General features: G+C 48.2%; 1 protein-coding gene across 1 annotated transcript in view; it reads right to left on the bottom strand.

Moving 5' to 3' along the window:
• Nucleotides 1-9,403: 9,403 nt before the first annotated feature.
• Nucleotides 9,404-20,578, bottom strand: part of LOC8028519 (beta-hexosaminidase subunit alpha) — a 116,794-nt gene continuing 105,619 nt past the window's right edge. The window contains exons 11-13 of the mRNA XM_040208932.3: nucleotides 13,507-13,597; nucleotides 13,057-13,161; nucleotides 9,404-9,564 (exon numbers count right to left, since the gene is read on the bottom strand). Coding sequence (XP_040064866.1) covers nucleotides 9,501-9,564; nucleotides 13,057-13,161; nucleotides 13,507-13,597 — 260 coding nt within the window. The 3' untranslated portion in view covers nucleotides 9,404-9,500. The remainder of the gene's footprint in view (nucleotides 9,565-13,056; nucleotides 13,162-13,506; nucleotides 13,598-20,578) is intronic.

Raw genomic sequence — 20,578 nt, 5'->3', positions numbered from 1 at the left:
ACTATTATTTTTAATAGCAAACACTGCGAAATTAATCTCCGAATTTCGGAGAATTGGGATTTACGAAAAATGAACTCCGATAAACACCGAATTTTGTTTTACAAAATAAACTAAAAAAAAAAAAACTCCGAATTTCATGAAAAATAAACTCCGAAAACACGGAGCCCTAGTTATAAATGATGACAAAATACCAGCGCTAAAACACGACAAAGGACAGGGAAGAGGACGCAGACTGTGCTACCCTTTTCTGTCCTTTGTATTTTCCTAGGATCTTTTTCCCTTTATTTTCGTAATGTTGAACGTCAACATTCCTTTGACAAAAAAAAAAACAAAAAAACGTACATGGAGTAATTTCTCTTAGCGGCTGGACGTCGCTTGCATTTTTATATCTAGACTGAATGCGGAATTCATTGTACTGATTTGTCGCATAAAACGTTTACAATGCCATCTTTATCTTACTCGTGTAACAACATATTTCGTTCAGGAAACGTCTTGCGCAGTTTACAGAATGATAAAAAATGACGAAATGCTACAAATATACAACATAAGAAAGTAATGTTCTAAAAGGTTATTCAAACTGTCTTAGCAATTCTTCATCAATGTTGTAGATTTTTGAAGAGCGATCCGACATTCTAGCTGTCAAAGTACGACCTATTTTTATACAGAAACACCAGCGAACTGACGTTTTCCGGTAGAAGGCAGCTTCCCTTAGCTGTAACTATATTCCCGGCCGTAGAAAAAACGCGCTCGGAGCTCGCGGAAGAGGCAGGGATGCACATGTGTACTTCATCGCAAGTTGCGGGACTGCTGGGAACTTGTACTCGTGATCCCTCCACCATTTGAGAGCGTCCAAGTTGTGCCTCAGCTGTGGCTCCGACAGGTAAGCTTCGAACTGCGTGGACAGGCTGCTGGAAGACGGCTGGGTGTTAAACAGTCGGTCGAGCGCGGTTGCTTGCGGTTGACTCGTGCTCGCCCCGTCTTCGCCGACCGAAGGTGTCGTGTCTCTCAACATGTGACAAATGTTAGTACGGGTTTCTTGCCTGGCACTGGACTCCTAACACTGCAGGTATTTGTACCTGGGATCTAAAAACGAAGCCCTTTGACGAGCGCACACCGCGCTTTCCCGTGGGCCCCACTCCATGGAGAATCGTCGAATGATCTCCACCCGAACAACTTCCTTGAACCTTCCTAGCAGGAGGTCATCAGTTAATTGGGGCTCGAGCTTCAACACGAGTGCCCTCATCACAGGGCGAACCATGGACACTGGAGATGCGGTGTCGCTGCACAGTACTGAAGTAGCTAAGTGGCTTGAGAACGTAACACAGTTCGCGGATGGCGTTCCATTCCTGCTCACATATTTCAAGCACCCGCGCTACTCTCGCTGTTACGACTGTGCAATCAGCAAGCACGCTCTGAATTGCTGGTAGATTTTTGATGAGTTTTGTGAGCATTTGGTACGTCGAGTTCCATCTCGTAGGACAGCTTTGCGTTAGGCGCTCTGGGGGTAACCCAAGCTGCTCCTGCCTTCTACTGAGCCCGTCGCTCGCTATTGTCGAGTGCTTGAAGTGAGCCACCAATTTCCCAGTCTTTTGCAGAGGAATTCAATTTCGTGGACATTCATGCCCCCCTTGTTCACGCTTAGATGAAGACTATGTGTTGCGCAAGTCAGATCCTTCGACTCTAAAAGGCTCGGGAGGCCTTCTACCGCGTTTGTGCAATTGACTGCATTATCTGTGACTACAGCTGTAACCTTGCAGTCGAGGTTCCAGTCCAAGATTACTTGCTGCATACGTATCATAAGGTTTTCTGCTATGTGTCGCTGATCCATCTCCTCTGTTGCCAATACGAAGGATTGCGCTTTCCAGTCATTGTTCAAGGTATGCGCAGTTACTGTAATGTAGGAGTCCTGCGCCCTAGACGTCCAACAGTCAGAGGTGAGTGCTACGGCTGATGCGGAGTTGACTTGAAACGTCACCTTCTCTTTTAGTTGCTCATGCAGCAACCACATGCGGCTTTTTAACGTAGTTATCGAAGGTGCTTTATAACTTGGCTCGACCACCTCCATAAAGTTCCTGGATCCGGAACTTGTTGTGAATCTCAAGGGCAACATGTTGACAGCTATCATCTTTGCTAGGGCCTGGTCGATCTTCTCCTGCGTCTCTGCACATCTTGTTCGCTTTCTTCTTGGTCTGTGGATAACTGATGACTGAGACGTTGCTGGTCTGGTGTCCTCGGTGCTGCCAGGAGCGTCATCAGTAGTAGACTCGTCGGTGTCTCTCTCATCCAGGGTAGGCTGGCTATAAGAAACAGTTAGCATGTTGAGTCGTGCCTGTGTACACAGTTTTGCAAGAGCCTTATTTACACAATCAAATGGCACACTTAATAGAGACAAGTAATATTTTTAAGCACATTCACTCCAACCTGAATCAGGAATTCACAATTACCTTCCTCTTGGCAATTACGAAGTGAGATCACATGATTAGTGTCATGTACACAGTACAGCACTTTTCGAACAGTTCATTTTTAATGCCTAATAACCAAAAATTACTTCGCTTATGTTAAAAATGAAAGCAAAGTTTAAAGAAAGAATGATCGACCCAAAATTACAGTACTCGCGCGAACACGTCACGTCTATTTTTTTTTTTTTTATTTGTCACCGAGTTGATTTGGAGTGAACCAATCGCCGATAGAACCACAGAACACAGCACCCGTATTTTTATGAAACCTAAAAAGTCAAGCTTCGAGATATTTAAAGCGGTCATAACTGCCTCATCGAGAAGTAATTTTGTTTTATGTAAATCTTGGTTATCACTATCTTGTTTGACTGTTTGTCTCATCTGATAAACTGCCAAAAACTACAAGAAGTGGTGGAGAATTATTGGTAGTAAAATTAACGCTACCGAAAGTAAGGCCCAGATATAACTACCGATGACGAACAAAATATAGTCTATCAAGAGCCTACTTCAAAGACAGCTCAGCTTGTGGGTAAAAAAAGTTAGTCACATGGCGAAAGTAAAGCAGAATAGCAAAGAAGGTACACTTAGAGGCAGTGATAACGTGCGCGATGAAGTCCGGTTCACCAGCTGCTTTTCGGTCTCAAGGGGTCATGCACTACGCGGTGGGTTCCGCGTTGTAAAACTCGTCTGGCCGTTAATTGTTAGCTAACGGAAACAGCGTACTCTCCGCGGCATTTCTTCCTCCCTTTCTCGAAGGCTAGGTCACCGTTCGTGAAAAGCCGGTGATTTCGGAAAGCGAAAAATGATTAAGGCAACCATTGTTAAGACTAGCATATGAAGCTGGCATTCGGCGGCCAAACGCCTGACCTTGACAACACTCTGCACAAAAAGCGGACGATACTACTGGGTGTATCAGGGAGTGGCTAGGCTCTTTAAATCGACCGCCAAATTCAGTTTCTTAACCTATCGGGCTACGACTTTGTGCAGCGTTTCCCGCAGATGGTGGACTTTTTGTAAAATTCGTAAAGAACAAACTTACCTGAGGAAAAAGTAAAGAAAGAAAAGGCTTAGTTCCTATGGAAATGCGGCGAAGCCAAAGGTTTTCAAACATTACGACGGCGTATATCGCACGGGGGATAAGTGATGTTGCAAGCGGTCGCGATGCCAACTGCGCCAACGAACGAGCGTACGGCGCCGAGAGCCGGCGTCTTTAGATGACAACCTTTTCGACTCAAAAGCGGAGCGCGTTCCGCAGGCGGTGACAGTCGCAGAAACAAAACTGGAGCGGTAACAATAAGGAACTGCAAAGCAGACGACATCGGTACGCCGAAAAACAGTCAAAATATGCCGACAAACCATTTTTCTAATCGATTATGTCTACGCCCGGGAAACCATCGTGCACGAACAGCCGCCGCAGAACTCCTGGACGCTCTTGGTGCGGCACGAGCAAAGTCGGCACCTGGACCAGACTGTGCAACCATCACCACGCTCTGGAACCTTCCACAAGATGCCATGAAGGAGCTCCTTGACACATTCAACACCATTTGGGTGAAGGGTGAACTCCCATCCGACTGGGAGAGGTCTACAGTGATCCCCATCCCAAAGCCCGGCACGACACCACACGCGGAGGCTAACCTCCATCCGATCTCCTTGACGTCCAACCTTTGCAAAGTTTTAGAACGTATGGTAGCCACACGCCTGACATGAATTCTTGAATCGACGGGTGCCTTCCATCCCATGCACACGGGCTTCAGACCTCACCTTTCGGCACAAGACAGCCTGCTCATGATACATCATGATCTCTACGAGCGCCGGTTTTTTAAAAGCCAACCGCGTACGCTCGTGGCCATTGACCTACGGAAGGCATTTGATTCGATACCACACAGCACTGTCGTGGCCGCCGCAAAGAAACGAAACATACAGGGCCGACTCCTGAATTTCATCAAAACATTTCTGCAGGATCGCACGTTCCAGGTTTCTATCGGACAAGCCAAAGGCCAATGCAGAACAAACAATATTGGTGTTCCACGGGGGCGGTTTTGTCGCCGCTACTATTCAACATCGCCATGGTTGACCTGGCTCTCGCCCTTGAAGCCGTCCCACAAATTCGCTTCACCATTTATGCGGATGACGTCACCCTGTGGACGACGGCAGGTGGGGCGGATAGCCAACAACGCTACATGCAGAGCGCGCTTGACGTTGTCATGACCTTCGCCCTCCGATCAGGGTTGGAGTTATCTAAGGAGAAGACCACGTACATGGTTGCACCCAACCGACGTAGGAGCGCCCGTACCGACATCCAACTGAGGGTGGATGGAATCCCCATCACAGAGAATAACTCCGTCAAATCCTCGGGGTTCCATTTAACCACAAAGGCGGTGCAGTCACCTGGCTTCGGAAAGTAAAATCGCAGTGGAAGGAGGGCCTAGGCTTGCTCAAGGCTATCTCGAGTAAGGCCTGGAATGCACAGGATGATCTCCTCCGGACACTCGTCCGTACCCTCCTAATCTCAAAGGTAGTGTACGGACTGAACTACCTCCTCCTTACGAAGATTCAAGAAACCACACTAGTAACCATGCTGAGAGCGGCCATGCGGGTCGTTACAGGGCTCCCCCGCTTCACACCAGTTGAACAGCTAGAAAGAACCGCTCAAATGAACACCATCCGTGAGATTGCCGAGGAGATGCGGATAAGTCAAGCTTGGCGAATATCTCGCACTCTTCACGGACGAATTTTAGAGCGCAGCTCTTGGGGGTCCGTTCCCGGCTTGAGCGGCGTCGGCGTCGCCGTCGGCGTAACCAAGGTCACCCCAAGGTCACGCGACCCCCAAGGTCAGCCCAAGGTCACGTGGCCCCCAAGGTCACGTGACCCCTCCTCCAGGGTCACGTGACCCCCAAGGTCACGTGACACCCAAAGTCACGCGACCCCCCGAGGTCACGTGACCTCCCCGATGACGTCATCGTCACTGATGACGTCACCGGCATCCGCATCGTCATCGTCATCATCACTGATGACGTCATCAGTGACGTCACTGATGACCTCACCGGCATCCGCATCGTCATCGTCATCATCACTGATGACGTCATCAGTTACGTCACTGATGACGTCACCGGCATCCGCATCGTCATCGTCATCATCACAGATTACGTCATCAGTGACGTCACTGATGACGTCACCGACATCCGCATCGTCATCGTCGCTGATGACGTCATCGGAGTCCGCATCGTCATCGTCACTGATGACGTCATCAGTGACGTCACTGATGACCTCACCGGCATCCGCATCGTCATCATCACTGATGACGTCATCAGTGACGTCACTGATGACGTCATCAGTGACGTCACTGATGACCTCACCGGCATCCGCATCGTCATCATCACTGATGACGTCATCAGTGACGTCACTGATGACGTCACCGGCATCCGCATCGGCATCGTCATCATCACGGATGACGTCGTCAGTGATGTCACTGATGACATCATCGGCATCGTCACGTGACCCCCAAGGTCACATGACCCTCCCCCCCCCGATCACTTCACCTCCAGTACCCTTCCCTCCTCCTCAAGAGCTGCGCTCCAATTCGGTATTACAGGGAGTTGTAAACGGCTTTCGCTTTTTTCTTGCCTCGATTGGCTGTTCCGACCTAATTGACGGCCCACTCATGCCTACACCGACGCCACCTTGGGATGCAGAGGCAGTCACTCCATCAAGCCCCTCCCCAGTAATCAACGACCTGACCGCCCTGGACGACGTGCTACACAAGTAGCCATCCACCGCGCTGAAGTCAGCAAGCTTGCCTCGAACGTGGATGTCTTCTACACGGACGCGGCGAGAGACAACAACGGCCGCACTGCGATCGCGTGGCATTCCCCTACAGGCAAAGAGACGAACCACAAGCTTACCGCATGTACACGGAGCAGTTGCATGGCACAACTTCTGGCAGTTTTGTTCACCGTTGAAACAGCCACGAACATGCCACGAGCAGAAACTACAGAAACTCGAATATACACCAACTCCCAAGAGGCGGTGCGTGCACTACAGCAGTTGAGCACATGCAACGTTACAGTTGCACGCATGCGCGAACTGGTTCGTCAAGCCGGGGCTCGACAAACAATCAGCATCGCGTGGATTCCGGGCCTCGCAGGCGTCTTAGGGAACGAGCGCGCGGACGCTGCCGCGAGGGCACTGCTACAGGCAAATACTCAGCCCTCACAAGGCCCGGTCCCCTCGCCCGTTCCACGGGACGTTCCACCTGACGAGGGCTTAATCTAACCAGAAAGAAGAAAGAACAAAGAGCACGAAAAGCGCGACTAGCAGCGCTCCTACCTGCTTACCCCAACTCGATCCCTCGCGGGCTTCCACGATGGGAGCAACTGGCACTACACAGGCTCCAGACTGAGATTATGGTGACTCCCTTTTGGTGTGCCAAGTTCTACAAGCCAACAGATGAGAATGACGCAATTCCTGACCCTGGATGTTCACACTGCGGCGTCCCTGCGTCTTGCTACCCCCTACAAAAAGACTTACCCCCATGAAAATGGTTAATGCCATTTGAAAGACAAATTATCACCAAGTGGCAATAGGTGTCTACAAGTAGTTAATGAGCAAGCTACAGATGTTAATCGTCATTGAGACGTCATCCTGTTTACCTGGATAGCCATTTCGCCACCGTCAACTTTTTGCCATTCCATTGGTTATTGTCGGTATATTGCTAGTGTATCTACATGTTAATGCTAATTGGCTACAGGAGGCAATCAAAAGGTTATAAATTTTATAGTCTTTTGATTTCCTCCAATAGCCAATTTTTCCACTAAACTTAGCGGGGGAAATCTTTCCGATAGATTTAGCGGGGAAAGTTTTCTGCTAGATTTAGCGGGGAAATGTTTCCACTAGATTTAGCGGGAAAATATTTCCGCTACATTTAGGGGGGAAATTTTTCCGACAGGTTTAGTGGGGAAATTGTTCCGCTAGATTTAGCGGGGAAACTTTTCCGCTAGATTTAGGGGGAAATTTTTCCGCTAGATTTAGCGGGGAAATTTACCCATAATGCACCACGCGGTTACGCCGACGGCGACGGCGACGGCGACGCCAACGTCGCTCAAGCCGGAAACGGGCGCCTAAGAGCTGCGCTCTAAAATACTGGAGAGAAGCCATACCCTGTATGGCTCCTCTGCAGACTCCATGAGGACCATGTTTAGTCCCTGTATGGCTTCTTGCAGACCCATGAGGACCATGTTTAGACCCTGTATGGCTTCTCTGCAGACCCCATGAGGACCATGTTTGGACCCTGTATGGCTTCTCTGCAGACCCCATGAGGACCATGTTTAGACCCTGTATGGCTTCTCTCCAGATCCCATGAGGACCATGTTTAGACACTGTGTGGCTTTTCGGCAGACCCCATGAGGACCATGTTTAGTCCCTGTATGGCTTCTCTGCAAACATCATGAGGTACAGGTTTTGACCCTGTATGGCTTCTCTGCAGACCGCATGAGGACCGTGTTTAGACTCTGTATGGCTTCTCTGCAGACCCCATGAGGACCATGTTTAGACCCTGTATGGCTTCTTTGTCGACCCTATGAGGACAATGTTTAGACCCTGTATGGCTTCTCTGCAGACCCCATGAGGACCATGTTAAGACCTTGTATGGCTTTTCTGGAGACCCCATGAGGACCATATTTAGACCCTGTATGGCTTCTTTGTAGACCCCATGAGGACCATGTTTAGACCCTGCATGGCTTCTATGCAGACCCCATGAGGACCATGTTTAGACCTTGTATGGCTTCTCTGCAGACCCCATGAGGACCATGTTTAGACCCTGTATGGCTTCTCTGTAGACCCTATGAGGACCATGTTTGGACCCTGTATGGCTTCTCTGCAGACCCCATGAGGACCATGTTTAGACCCTATATGGCTTCTCTGCAGACCCATGAGGACCATGTTTAGACCCTGTATGGCTTCTCTGCAGACCCCATGATGACCGTGTTTAGACCCTGTATGGCTTTTCTGCAGACCCCATGAGGACCATATTTAGTACCTGTATGGCTTCTTTGTAGACCCCATGAGGACCATGTTTAGACCCTGTATGGATTCTTTGTAGACCCCATGAGGACCATGTTTAGACTCTGTATGGCTTTTCTGCAGACCCCATGAGGACCATGTTTAGACCCTGTATGGCTTCTCTGCAGACCCCTTGAGGACCATGTTTAGACCCTGTATGGCTTCTCTGTAGACCCCATGAGGACCATGTTTAGACCCTGTATGGCTTCTCTGTAGACCCCATGAGGACCATGTTTAGACCCTGTATGGCCTCTCTGCAGACCCCATGAGAACCATGTTTAGACCCTGTATGGCTTCCCTGTGGACCCCGTATGGACTTTCTGTCAACCCCATATGGGTTCTCTGCAGGCTCTGTATAGATCGTGTGTAGACGGTATGAATTCTATATAGTGTCTTACTATAGAGAGGGCATAGGATGACCTCACATCGTCAATAGGACGTCCATGGGACGCCCGCGGGCCAATATTCTATAAGGCAGCCATAGAACGACTTCATGAAGGCAACAGCAGTCGTGGTCTGCCTATAGATGCCTTATGTTCTGCCTATGGACGCTGCTCTATAGAACGTCCTATAGTCCGTTGCAACCTAAGAACGAAGGGCGAGGGTAAGACGGGCGGGGGAGGAGGAAGCAGACGGAACGCTGAAGAGAGGAGGAGGTTTCCCCCTCTCCCCTCTAGCGTTCCGTCTGCTTCCTACTCCCCGGCCCGTCTTACCCTCGCCCTTCTTTCTTTTAGGTTGCAACGGACTATAGGAGTGTCCATACATATCTTTGTAAGGGTAAACATCGCCCTCAAACATGGCGTCCAGTGAATGCCCCCTATTGGAGGTCGTTCCAAGTGGGAAAAGGTGATTGTGAAAGCCTCTGAGTGGACGTGATCAAAGTAAGGATCTTCATGGACAGATATTTGTTTAATATATCTCATTTCCTTCATGTTGTCTCGCAATCTTCCAAGGACATGCCCAGCGCTCCGCGGAGCAGCCTTGACGTCAGACAAGGTGATCGCACTCGCAGAAACCGGGGCCATTTTGGGGCTCGGCGTGGAGGCCTCGCCTAGAAAAATGAAAAGTGGTCTGGTTATCAGTACTTCGTATTGGTGAGCTCCAGGGCGAAAGACAAACATCGAGATTTATGAACTTGGCTTTTAATTTTGATATAATTGGATTTTCTATCAGGTGCATGATTTCGGGCTCCCGTTAAATTTGTATTTAGTAGTGAGCATTGTTGCTTAGAAATGAAAAGAGCAAAATAACTATTCACTAAAGCAGACAAAAGATGTGATGAATCGACAAACCAAGTGCGTTCTGCCAATTGTTGACTAAGAGCGTTCCAGAACGCATATACGATATCTGCCTTCAGGCAGTGTTAATATGATCAGTGCCTACCTTTGTATCACAAGAGCGGGATTTTTTTATACATATAAAATATATTCAGATTATTCTCGGGGAGACAAGGGTATCCACAGCGGCGAACGCCATAGCACGAGCGTGCTGGCGTTTCCCGTACCACATTCGTGCTATTCTCTTTTCATGTTTGACAGCGCTATGCTCAGCTGCTCGACTGACAGCCGGATGTTGATAGCCACCAATCTCGGAACCGGTCTACGCTCTTTGGCATGGCGCACGCGCGCATATTCTGAGGCCGCGTGTTTTTGCGGCTTTGGTGGCTCTTTCTACCATTGCAAGTTTAATGTATTTTTATGTGAGGCGATACAATAGAACGTTAAGGCTCACAAATGCTCGCCTTTAAATAGAAGCGTTGTCCCACTGATAACCGTCGACCAAAAACGCCGTACTGACTGGGCTTCGAAGTATGCAATGAACGAAGATTGAAGAAAATCACGCGCCACAGGCCCGTGCTCATTTTGCTTGAGCTCTAGTCCCCTTCACGAGACAGGGCACCCACTGACTGGTTGATCACGGCTCGGCTACTCCACACCAATGCAATCCTCGTATTACTCTGATTCGACGACGGGTTAAGTTGACTACATGAGTGCGAAGCCCATTTTTATGGAGACATTCGTTTAATAAAATTATTTAACTCGAGCTGCCGACCCGACTCCAAAGAATTATTTCTTTAGAAATAATACTACCCCTTGTCTTCTTACAGTAGTAATTCCCTCCAATGCTGAGTCACGTAAATAAGGAGGAAAATACTTTTCCTTCGTGCTATTGTTTGTGTATTTTGAGTGCAGAGTTGGTATTTCCTCTTAAAAGCGAAGCTTAAAGGACCGGTGCAACGATATTCAGTTGGAATGTTTTTCACTCTACACGAGCTTGCTGGCACACCTGGGACTCAAGGATACCCACACGCAACGCCACTGGCCAAGAAACTCCTTTGTTGCGGTGTAATTTCAAGGACCAAAGCGATCATTTTCATTCAATCTCTCCTTTGAAAAATTTGATGACGTAACTCGGGGATCGCGGTACACCCAAGTGACGATATTTGAATGCGGTTCATAGATTGGACCCGAGCATTGCGTGAGCACTCGACTTGGGCTCGTGATAATTGCTAGCTCGAGAAGCATTCGGGTTGTGACCCGTGTCCAATCGCTGCAACGACGACAACAGCCGAGTCATAACAATGTCTGGAACTCAGCGCGTGTCCTGCGCTTTGCCAACCCCAGCGCGTGGCTATGATCCACACTGGCGGCATATAATCGGCTCCAGATCACGTGGCCGCTTGTTCTGGCTGCGAGTTGAGGGGGTGAACGTTGCTCGTTTTTCTTAAATTTGTTTCTGGGACTTCTATTGCGTGGGGTGAAGAACGAACGCGTGTTTCATAGGTCATTAACGTTAGGGGTCCGTTTTAAGCGGTATTTGCGCAAAGTACAAAAATTGTTGCATCGCTCCTTTAAGCGTCCCAGAGGTTTCTTTGTCTTTCCTAAAGCCAATTCGAACGCGAGTCACCCTGAAATATCTGCTTTGAATGCCACATGGCAATGGGTTCAAGGATAAACTTGGCACGCGGCATTTGAACCACGAATATTGCGGTAAGTCGTGTTTGCAGACTGTCTTTTTGTATGATGCACGAGCAGTGTGACCCCGGTTTTAGGAAATACCAAATCCAGGGGGACGCTGAAGCTTCGCCTTTAAGAGTGGAACACGATAGCGTTGTCGGGCCTCGTTCGCAAAGCCCTTTCAAATAAATCCGCTCTCGTTCTCAAGGCGTGCAAGAGTGCATATACGTACTCTAGTTAGTACCGTCACGTGTCACGTGAAGTCACACATGAGCGTTGTGGGTTGTGTGAAATTCCTGCCCAAGGTCATGTGGCACACGTCATACGCATGACGTTGCGTGTGACGTCACGCGTGACGTCAGATATGGCTGTGATGTCATCACCCTATCGACCTTTTAAATTTATCGGCAAATGTTTCTGCCAAATTCAGCGCAAAAGTTTCCCGCCAGATATAGCGGGAAAATGTGGCCCTCGTGACGTCCCACGTGACGTCACCAGGTGCATGCCGGAATATTTTGGTTCCACCGACGCCGACGACGGATTATCTGCGGCAGGAGCTCCTGAACGCTATCGCGTTACTATAGAGGGGGTTGTTAATTAATAAACGAGAATCCTGTTTTTTGGCTCGGGTAAACAAACTAGGCATCGCAGAAAGCTCAAACTCCGTGAGGACGTGACGTTGGCACCTGGGATAGAACGCGAAAGTTTGAAAACATGAAGTTGCCTTGATAAAAAATTTACAAAAACTATATTTATAGGAGCCGACAAGAAATGACACGGTGGGAGCATAAAGTATCTATTTCAGTGAATAAAAAAAAAGAAGAAAACTTCAGCAAAAACGAGGATATTGTTTTCTTTCAGGCTAACTAAGTTTTTTTTTCACATAAATAGATACTACAGGCCCCCACAGTGTCATTTCCTGTTCGGATTATATTAGGCTTGGCTGGAGGTTAGTTGTAAAGAAGTTTCATTTTTCTCACTTATCTATTAATCCAGGTGATGTTATGTTCTCAAACTTCCACGTTCTACCAACCGCTAGTGTCACATTCTCCCGAAGTTTGAGGTTTCTGTAATGCTTAGTTCATTTATCTGGGTCTAAAGCGCAGTTCGTTTTTCTTGGGAACCCTCTCTATTTTCTCCGGTAAAAGACTGAATAGAAATCTTCTCACTAAAACTACACGAAAATGTTGAATAGAGCCATATATGTTGTTTTAAAGTTTAACTGCATTTTACATCATCACACTTTGTTCGTGGTGCAGACGAGATATGGCCCCTTGATAGAAGCTTGACTCGAAAATTAACGGTTATTTTACTCATTTTGCCGGAACTTACTCTTTAGTCGAAGCGGTTATTCAATCAGGTTTTGTGTGTTAACTTGTAGAACTGTGTGTCGCATTCATCCTCATCTGCGCTCTCTGGTTATCAATCAAGTTTTGCTCTTTCCGATACCAAGCCTTGCGTGACCAAGAGTATACATGGCGAATATTCACCAGAGATGATCGCCGCGTAGCGTAAACTGGAAGCCTGCAGAACATATATATGACTAACAGTTCGAACGCCTAAATACGCGAATGTATCTCACCCACCTGAGCATTCTGCAGCGATGCTCCTCGAACCTTGCGGCAGCAGCGTCAGGATTCACTAACGTGGCCGGACTCCAAAGCCTCTCGGCTACAGCACTTGCCCGCGGCCTGAGAGGTATCAAATATTCTCGAATGGAATCGAAATGGATACACGGTGACCACATCAATAAAAATGTTCATGATATATTCCGAAAAGTTCCAAGCTACACGTCGATCACTAAAATTTCAAAATCGCTGTTTAGGTCGTTTAGGAGTTGAGGTTACGTTACGATTGCAACACAAACCTTTATCTCTCGCGCAGATTTAACGAGTTGCCAACACTGCCAGCTCGCAACAGACAAGAAATGCCATGTTTTTCGGTCATAATAAATGTAGTAAACAAATATTTTTTTTTTATTTCAGCCATGGGAAATACAGTGAACAGCTAAGTAAGCACCAACTCTACGTTCTTACCAGGTGCGGCTAATCAGGTTGGTTGCGTCCACCCATTCGCCCCAGATGCAGGCTTCACCGCCCAGCACCAGAGCTTTCTGTTCCGGAGATCCTGCATAGACCCGTCCGTGCTGGATCAGAGTGCCGCTTTCCATGAAACGTGTCATATATTGGGTGGGAGAAGCTCAACATAATGTTAACCAACTAGCTCCACTTATTCCCGTCTGAAAATGTATATGAGTTCATCTTTCATATTTCGGTTTTGCTTTTACGACATTTAATCGTCTCCCCTGTCTGTGGGGGTAAGCACAGTAGATTAGCGCTGTTGTTTAATCACCACTGCATGACGAACTTTAAAGACCCAATCGAGGTCAAGACTAATATGACACTGGCCACATCGCTCCTCCACTGCATTGCCCCAATATCGCAGATCCCAAGTGACAAAACAAGCTTTCACGGAGTCTTCATTTACAGAGTTCCATCGTGTATATTTAAGATAAAATACAATTGGCAATACAATTAATATTTAAATACTTTTTATAACTTAATGCCCCGGTAAGCCATAAAGGCTCGCGCGTCGGACGAGGCAGCTGCGGTGCATGTGAAAATTTTGACTTAAATGGAAAACATTTCGAATGATCAACTAAATCTGACATTCCAAAAAAATAGCAATGCTTTAGTAATTTTTTAAGGTTTTTTTTAAAGAATTCGCAGCGACTAATGCACGGAAACAAGTGATACCTATACCTGCGCACACTGAAGGTTTAGAGGAATTAATAAAAGGTTTGTATTAACACCTAAAGGATCCCTCTAAAGTAACACAATTAAGTAAATTTCAATTTTAAATGACTGTCCACCTAGTATATCTTGGTTTTTACATTTTTAACTTTTATTTGAATCACTGCACTAAATTTATTTTGGCAGAGAAAAGAAGGAACTAACAAGATTAAAAATGGTTGCAAAACAAAACCACGCGTTGGACGCGAAGAATACTTGTCTTATTGGCGCATTCCGCTAGTTATTCCACTTTAATACGAGGCAAATATTTTCTAACTTGTCGTTCTAAGTCCTACTTTCGGGGCATATCTAGCCTAGTAAATATTAAGAACACAGAACTCCTGTAAAGACTGACGATCCGTTTCTTGGCTTCTTGAAATAACCTAGTTCATCTGTGAGTTTCTTTTGGCGCACTTTAGACGCACCAGCTGGCAAACGCCCAGGCTGCACCGCCCCGTGCAGTCAATGGGCGACTCGGCAGCAATGAGTTGGCGTGGGGCGGAGCTAGTCGTAGATTAAGAAACGCAGGGCGGGGTTTATCGCGTCCCTTCTTACTTCGCCCTTCGTATCGGTCGTGGCGCCTGGAACCACTCGAACGCGACTTAGACTGGCGTGCCTAATCCCGTCCATACACCGGTTCCGAAGTGCCAACGAATCGTGTCGCACAAGCCGGAATGTCACGCTATAGGACGTCGCAATCCTGGTGGGTATTCGCGCAAGTTCCGGAAAAAAGCCGAAGCAAACGCGACTGCTGCTGTAGTCATGGCCATAGAGTTATTAAAGGGGCACTGACACCCAAAAAATTGTATTTTTTTATTGTCTAAAACGATGCAAGTTGCAGTCATAGACACGGAAAAAAAACGCATCGCGAAAAAAAAAAATTTTCCCGCGTGCGCGCGCGCCTTTTTATTTTTGGCGTTTGAATCTCCCGCCTCTCGCCTCCTCGCTTGTTTTCATTCGTGACGTCAAGAATCATGAAATTTAGAAGCTTTGTAGGCGACAACTCTATACCATTTAATAACGGCAATCCTAAAACATGTTTTTTAACGCAGTTGCGAACGCACTACGGCCGTTCTTTTTGAAATACCAAAAATCGGGACTGCGTTGTGGTGCCGTCTCCTGGATTTGCCACGGAAAACCCACGGAAAACAGACGACACCGCTCAAAACCGGTCCACCGGCGGCCGGCGCTCGCTCAATTTATCCTCGCTTTTGGGTCGCCATGGCAACAGCAGGGAGTCGTGAAAGAAAGTGAACTCTCAGGACTCCGCAATATTTGACGTCAACGCACCGGCGCGGATCGCGCGGGAACTTCGAATTCGGCATTTGGAAATCGTTTTTTTTACTTCACAGATACTGAATTCCCAAATTTCAAATTTTGAGTGTAATGTCCCGGCATCGTTTTCAATCGTTTCGGATAATAAAAAAAAATATGATTTTGATGTGTCAGTGCCCCTTTAACAATAAATGCTAGAGGTTGAGGTGGCACTAGTGTGCTGTTGCATTTGAAGCAGACATCAACCAGTATAAATTTGACTTCCGGTAATGCATTCCTAAGGGAAAACGCAAATGAGTTTTCTCTTCGCGCTCGATTATAAAAGCCAATATTGCTGAGTGCTCTGACGGAATAAAAAGTTTGGAAGGTTTTACAATCGGATGTACAAAAATACGCATCAGTTGAGCGTTTTTTCGTTAGAATTCAGGCGTCGAACACTGCGTACGTATTTACGCATACAGCCAATGCTATGAAGCACACAGAGTGAATCAGCTTGACAAACCACCAAAAAGATGATATGCAAAATCTAACAATCAAAACAGACGAAGAGAGCGAAGCATGGAGTTATGGAACGAAGGACACGTACTGGACTAGTAACAAACTGTGCATGAATGACCAAAATAAAACAGTGACCGAGTGCTTTTTTTTTGGTTTTTTTTTGTTGCTTTTTAATTTTTTTGTTTGGTTGCTTGAATCGATAGCTTGTCTTGACATATCATGCTGTACAACATAGACCTGGACCTCAATGTTTGCTAACTCAAACATCGCTGAGTAATAAAAAGAGCATTACCTAAATAACTTACACTTTTATAATGCAAATAAAACTATATAGTACCCGTTACGACAAAAGAAACTACGCTGATTTCTATCATTCCCTGGCGAAGACAAAAATATCACGTACGTTATCGCATAGAATACACAGGAAGGCTGGAAAAGTAGACGGGTTGCTGTCTGCTTCAATTTGCAACCGGAAGTCCCGTAGACACTAGCGCCAGCTGAGCCTATATCGTTTATTGCAATAAATTTGTGGTCACGGCTTCCCATTGTAGGCTGCCGAAGCTTTCGTGAGTCGACCGACGCGTTTTAGGTAAGTGATACTGCCACCTGCGAATAGCTGAGTCAGCAGCGTGCCCACGCCGCTGTCTGGGGTTCGACACCGGCCAGCGCCTGTCGCTTTTATCTTTCTTTCGTTCGCGTGACTGAAATTCCCCACATAAGTCGAGAATTTTGTTGCTCGATCGAGCCCGGAAACTTCTAGATACCCACGCGCTTACAAGAGGAGCTTCGCGTGGCTGCTCGAGTTAGTCGTCCTTCCGTCGCCGTCAAGGTATGTCTTTGTTTATGTTTCTCGGCACAAGTTCGCCCACTGATCTCTGTCAGAGGGGGCTGGCGCATAGCCGCTCTCCGACCAGGGCGCAATAGAAAGCCACAGGAGGTTTGATGCTTGTCCCGGAAATCGGGCGTCTGCTAACCTTCTGGTGCATTCAGTCGATGTTTTTGGTCCGTACTTTCCGGTGTCTTCGAGTGGGTTTTAATATTCATGCTCCGAATTAAATTCCAAAAATTAGGCATTTAAACTTGGTTCATATGCACACTTGACCAACTAGAATCTCAAAATGTTTACGTTGAATGGGTTCCCATGATACTTCTCGGGTCTGCACGCGCTCTAGCTTACTACGAAACAGGCAGGCTTCCTTGACGTGACAAGCGAAAATTCAGAGCCCTCGACGCATTTCGAACCAGCGCTCGGAGGGGTGAAGGCACGACCACATTGGCGTCCCGAAGGCCTGCGCCGCGACGGTCAGCGCGGTCGGCTGCCGACCAAAACCAGTTTTCGGTTTCAGCGGGGCGAGGCACACCGCCGCAGAGCCAACCGCTCCTTGCGCGGTTCAGAGCACGCCGCTCCTCACGCAGAAGAGAGGAGCCAATGGGAGGTGCCGTAGATAGTGACGTTCGATGCCTTGGCAACGCTCATGCCGGCCCTCCGCGCGTCTTTCACGTTCCGAAGGACTTAGCGTTGTTTCGCGTCGTCTGCTCTCCCTATTTCTCCCCGAAGCCTTCCTCAAAGGAGCCGTTCCTTAAAACTGTGCGACTGTTTTCTTTTTTATATGACAAGACGCAGCCAGACTACCTAGATAAGGACGCCATGAACAACCGCTGGGAAATTATAGGAAAGGAATCCGGAATTACAAGTGAGTTTCTCCGTGGCGCTTGTTGCATGGCGTCTGTGTTGTGACGGATGTCGCGTGGATTTCGTGACACTTTCGAAAGTAGCCTTCATCTCTGGCGCGCCGCCGGGGCAGCAAAGCACTGACCTGTCCTTCGGTGTTTCGGTAGAACCAACTCGGCCTTTGCCAAAACCTGCGCCTCCTTTTTTTCAGAGCGCGGCGAAGTCGCAAGACCAACGAGCAGGATAGGATAATCACATTCACGCTGATTACCAGGTCGTCATAGACACCTACCACGTAGGCAGCGAGTGCGGTTTCGATGCTGATATAGACCGACACGCGGGCTTGACGTCACGGAGCTGCGGCGGCGCTGATATCGCGCCGGAGCCGTGTGGTGTGGGCAAAAGGGCGCACGTTTTGCATGGGCGTCATAGCATTTCAGCATGCCGCAAAGATGTGTAGCCGTTAGTTGCACCGAAAGGTACAGCAAAGTAGCGGGGTGGGTTTCCCCAAGTTCTCTGCTGACTCTGAAAGGCGCAAAAGGCGGATAATATCTGTGCGTCGAAAATAATAGTCGCCTCGGGCGGACGACCGTTCGTGCGGCAAGCATTTTCTTGAACGCAAGTGTGGCTTCCATTTCAATCTCCGTCCTGAGGCTTGCTTATATGCAGGAAATTCGTCGTCTGATCGAGACCTCCGGGATTTCGGTCCCACGGTGTTCGCGCACAAAGCACCGACCAAGCGCTCGTCGGAGGCTCGCTACGCCCGTGCTACCAGGCAGGAGGGGATCGGCGACGGAACGGCAGTGTTGTAGGCGTTACCAAAAAAAAGGTAACGAAATACGTTACTCCCTACTTGCGAATAAAATGAACGCGTTACCTCCCTACGTTACCTAAAAATAAAAGGAACGGGTTACCAATAAAAAGTAACGCACGTTACTTCCGCATTACTTTTTAAATTATGATTTAACCCATTTTACTGTTTTTTTACGATACAGGTATGCATAAGCTCATATATAAAAAAACATCATGTTTATACAGAAACTGAACATAATTACTTTACCAGTTTTTACGGTTTCACCTAAGTACTCACGAGAAAAAACGCAAAGACGACGCAGAAAACTCAGAAATTCACATGGCTTGATGCCTAAAAACACGGAAAAAATTGAAGTGTAATTTATTTAAGACTTGGGAAGCAGTAACGAGTAACGTAACTACGTTGCTTAAAATAGTAACGTAAGTACGTTACCCATTACTGTGCCAAAAAAGTAACGAGTAGGTTACTACGTCACTGAAAAAAGCCTCGCGTTCCTAGTAACGCCGTTACTTGTAGCGTGCTACCGCCACGACTGCAGAACGGACAAAGCGTTACTGCTTGTGATTCCTTGTGGTCATGAAGGTAGGAAAAATATCATACCTTGACTCGAAGACGCTGTGTGTATTTAATCAATAAATAAATACACTCCCACAGACCCACAGCCTGCTGATCCCGCCGGCGGTGCGGAAACCGGATCGAAGTAATCGTAGGCCTCGCGAGACTTGTAGGACTGCACCGTGTCGGCCGTGACTGGGCTTGACGAAAAAGCTAAGTAAACGACGACGTGAGCCATTGACGTCGGTGGCAAAAACTTCACGTCGGAACTCCAGCAGACCTTGTTTTTGTGGCGTACGGGTCCTCGAAGGCAACGCCGTCCACGCAAGGTGTGTTTCGATACCGCTGCCCAGGCTCGGGGAGTGAGCTCAAATAGTCGGGCATAGCATACGACATACGTTGTCAGAAAATACGACGCAGAAATAAAGCTAAAAGCGTCCCTGGAACGTCAACAGCGAGCGCACGTCACACAACGCAGTGGCGAAAACACGGAGAGCCGGGCCGATTTTGGCCACAGAGCTTCCGCGCATGCGCGGCCTTCCGGCCGTCTTGGTAAACAGAGCAGCTCCGCGAGTCGGTCTATAGACCTTTGTCTGGAAGTGCTCTTTTTAGCCTCGACCGCAAGGAGCAAAAGCGAACAATAATCTCGAACCCAGACGCTCACGGGGAGGGGGGCTGCGTCGGCCTGTGCCGCTGCCTCCCGCCGCGGCCTTCGCTGGTGTGCCGATGGCCGTTTCGCCGGTATCGGTCCTGTTTACCGCGGTATGTGAGTATAGTGCCCGTAATGTGAGAGCCGTTTGTTCATACGCCACTTTGCCGCTGTTGGTTTCTATCTAGCCGAGCCAGAAGACATCTCGCGACGAGTTTACCGCGCCGCGAGTGACGAAGTAAAAGTAAACATGGCGACGGTTTGTGCGATTGCTTTGGTGCCTCCGGTGTTGCGTGTCTTCAACGTCCTCGTGAGAAGATTCCCCTGCCCTTCGAAGTTATTGCAAGCTCCAGGAATGGCACGAAAGATGTGGAATCATCGTCTCAACTACAAACAAGCAGGTCTTCACGAGCAAAGACGATGCCGAGCGGGGGCTCGGCACAGTTGTGTCGTCAGATGTTCTACAACGCCGAAGTATTTTCATGTATCATTTGGAATGACTTCAAGAGTGAGAAATTAATCTATTTCGCGGATTGCTAACGCCGAGGCGAGTGCCCTCCGTTGCAGTGCCGGTGTCGCGCAAAGTGCTGAGAAAACCGGGTGGCGATGGCGGCGGTGCTCTTTGATCGCTTTGATATTGCGCCATCGGGTTCATGGAGTCCGGAGTAAACGTACTATCAGGTTGAAATGAAAGGCCATCACCGGAGCGCGTGCCGTTCCGTACATCCTGCGCCGCCTGTCAGCGATCGGGGGAACCCTCGGCGCATGCGCTGTTCAAGTTGGGGGTGCGAGGCTGCGTGTCCTACTGTTAGGTGCTCCCGGCTGGCGCACCTGTGCTTCTCGGTGGCGCCGC

This window comes from Ixodes scapularis, unplaced genomic scaffold, assembly GCF_016920785.2.
Source record: "Ixodes scapularis isolate PalLabHiFi unplaced genomic scaffold, ASM1692078v2 PGA_scaffold2__306_contigs__length_199485367, whole genome shotgun sequence".
Lineage (NCBI taxonomy): Eukaryota > Metazoa > Arthropoda > Arachnida > Ixodida > Ixodidae > Ixodes > Ixodes scapularis.
The sequence above is the reverse complement of the archived record's forward strand: the minus strand, read 5'-3'. Positions and strand labels throughout refer to the sequence as shown.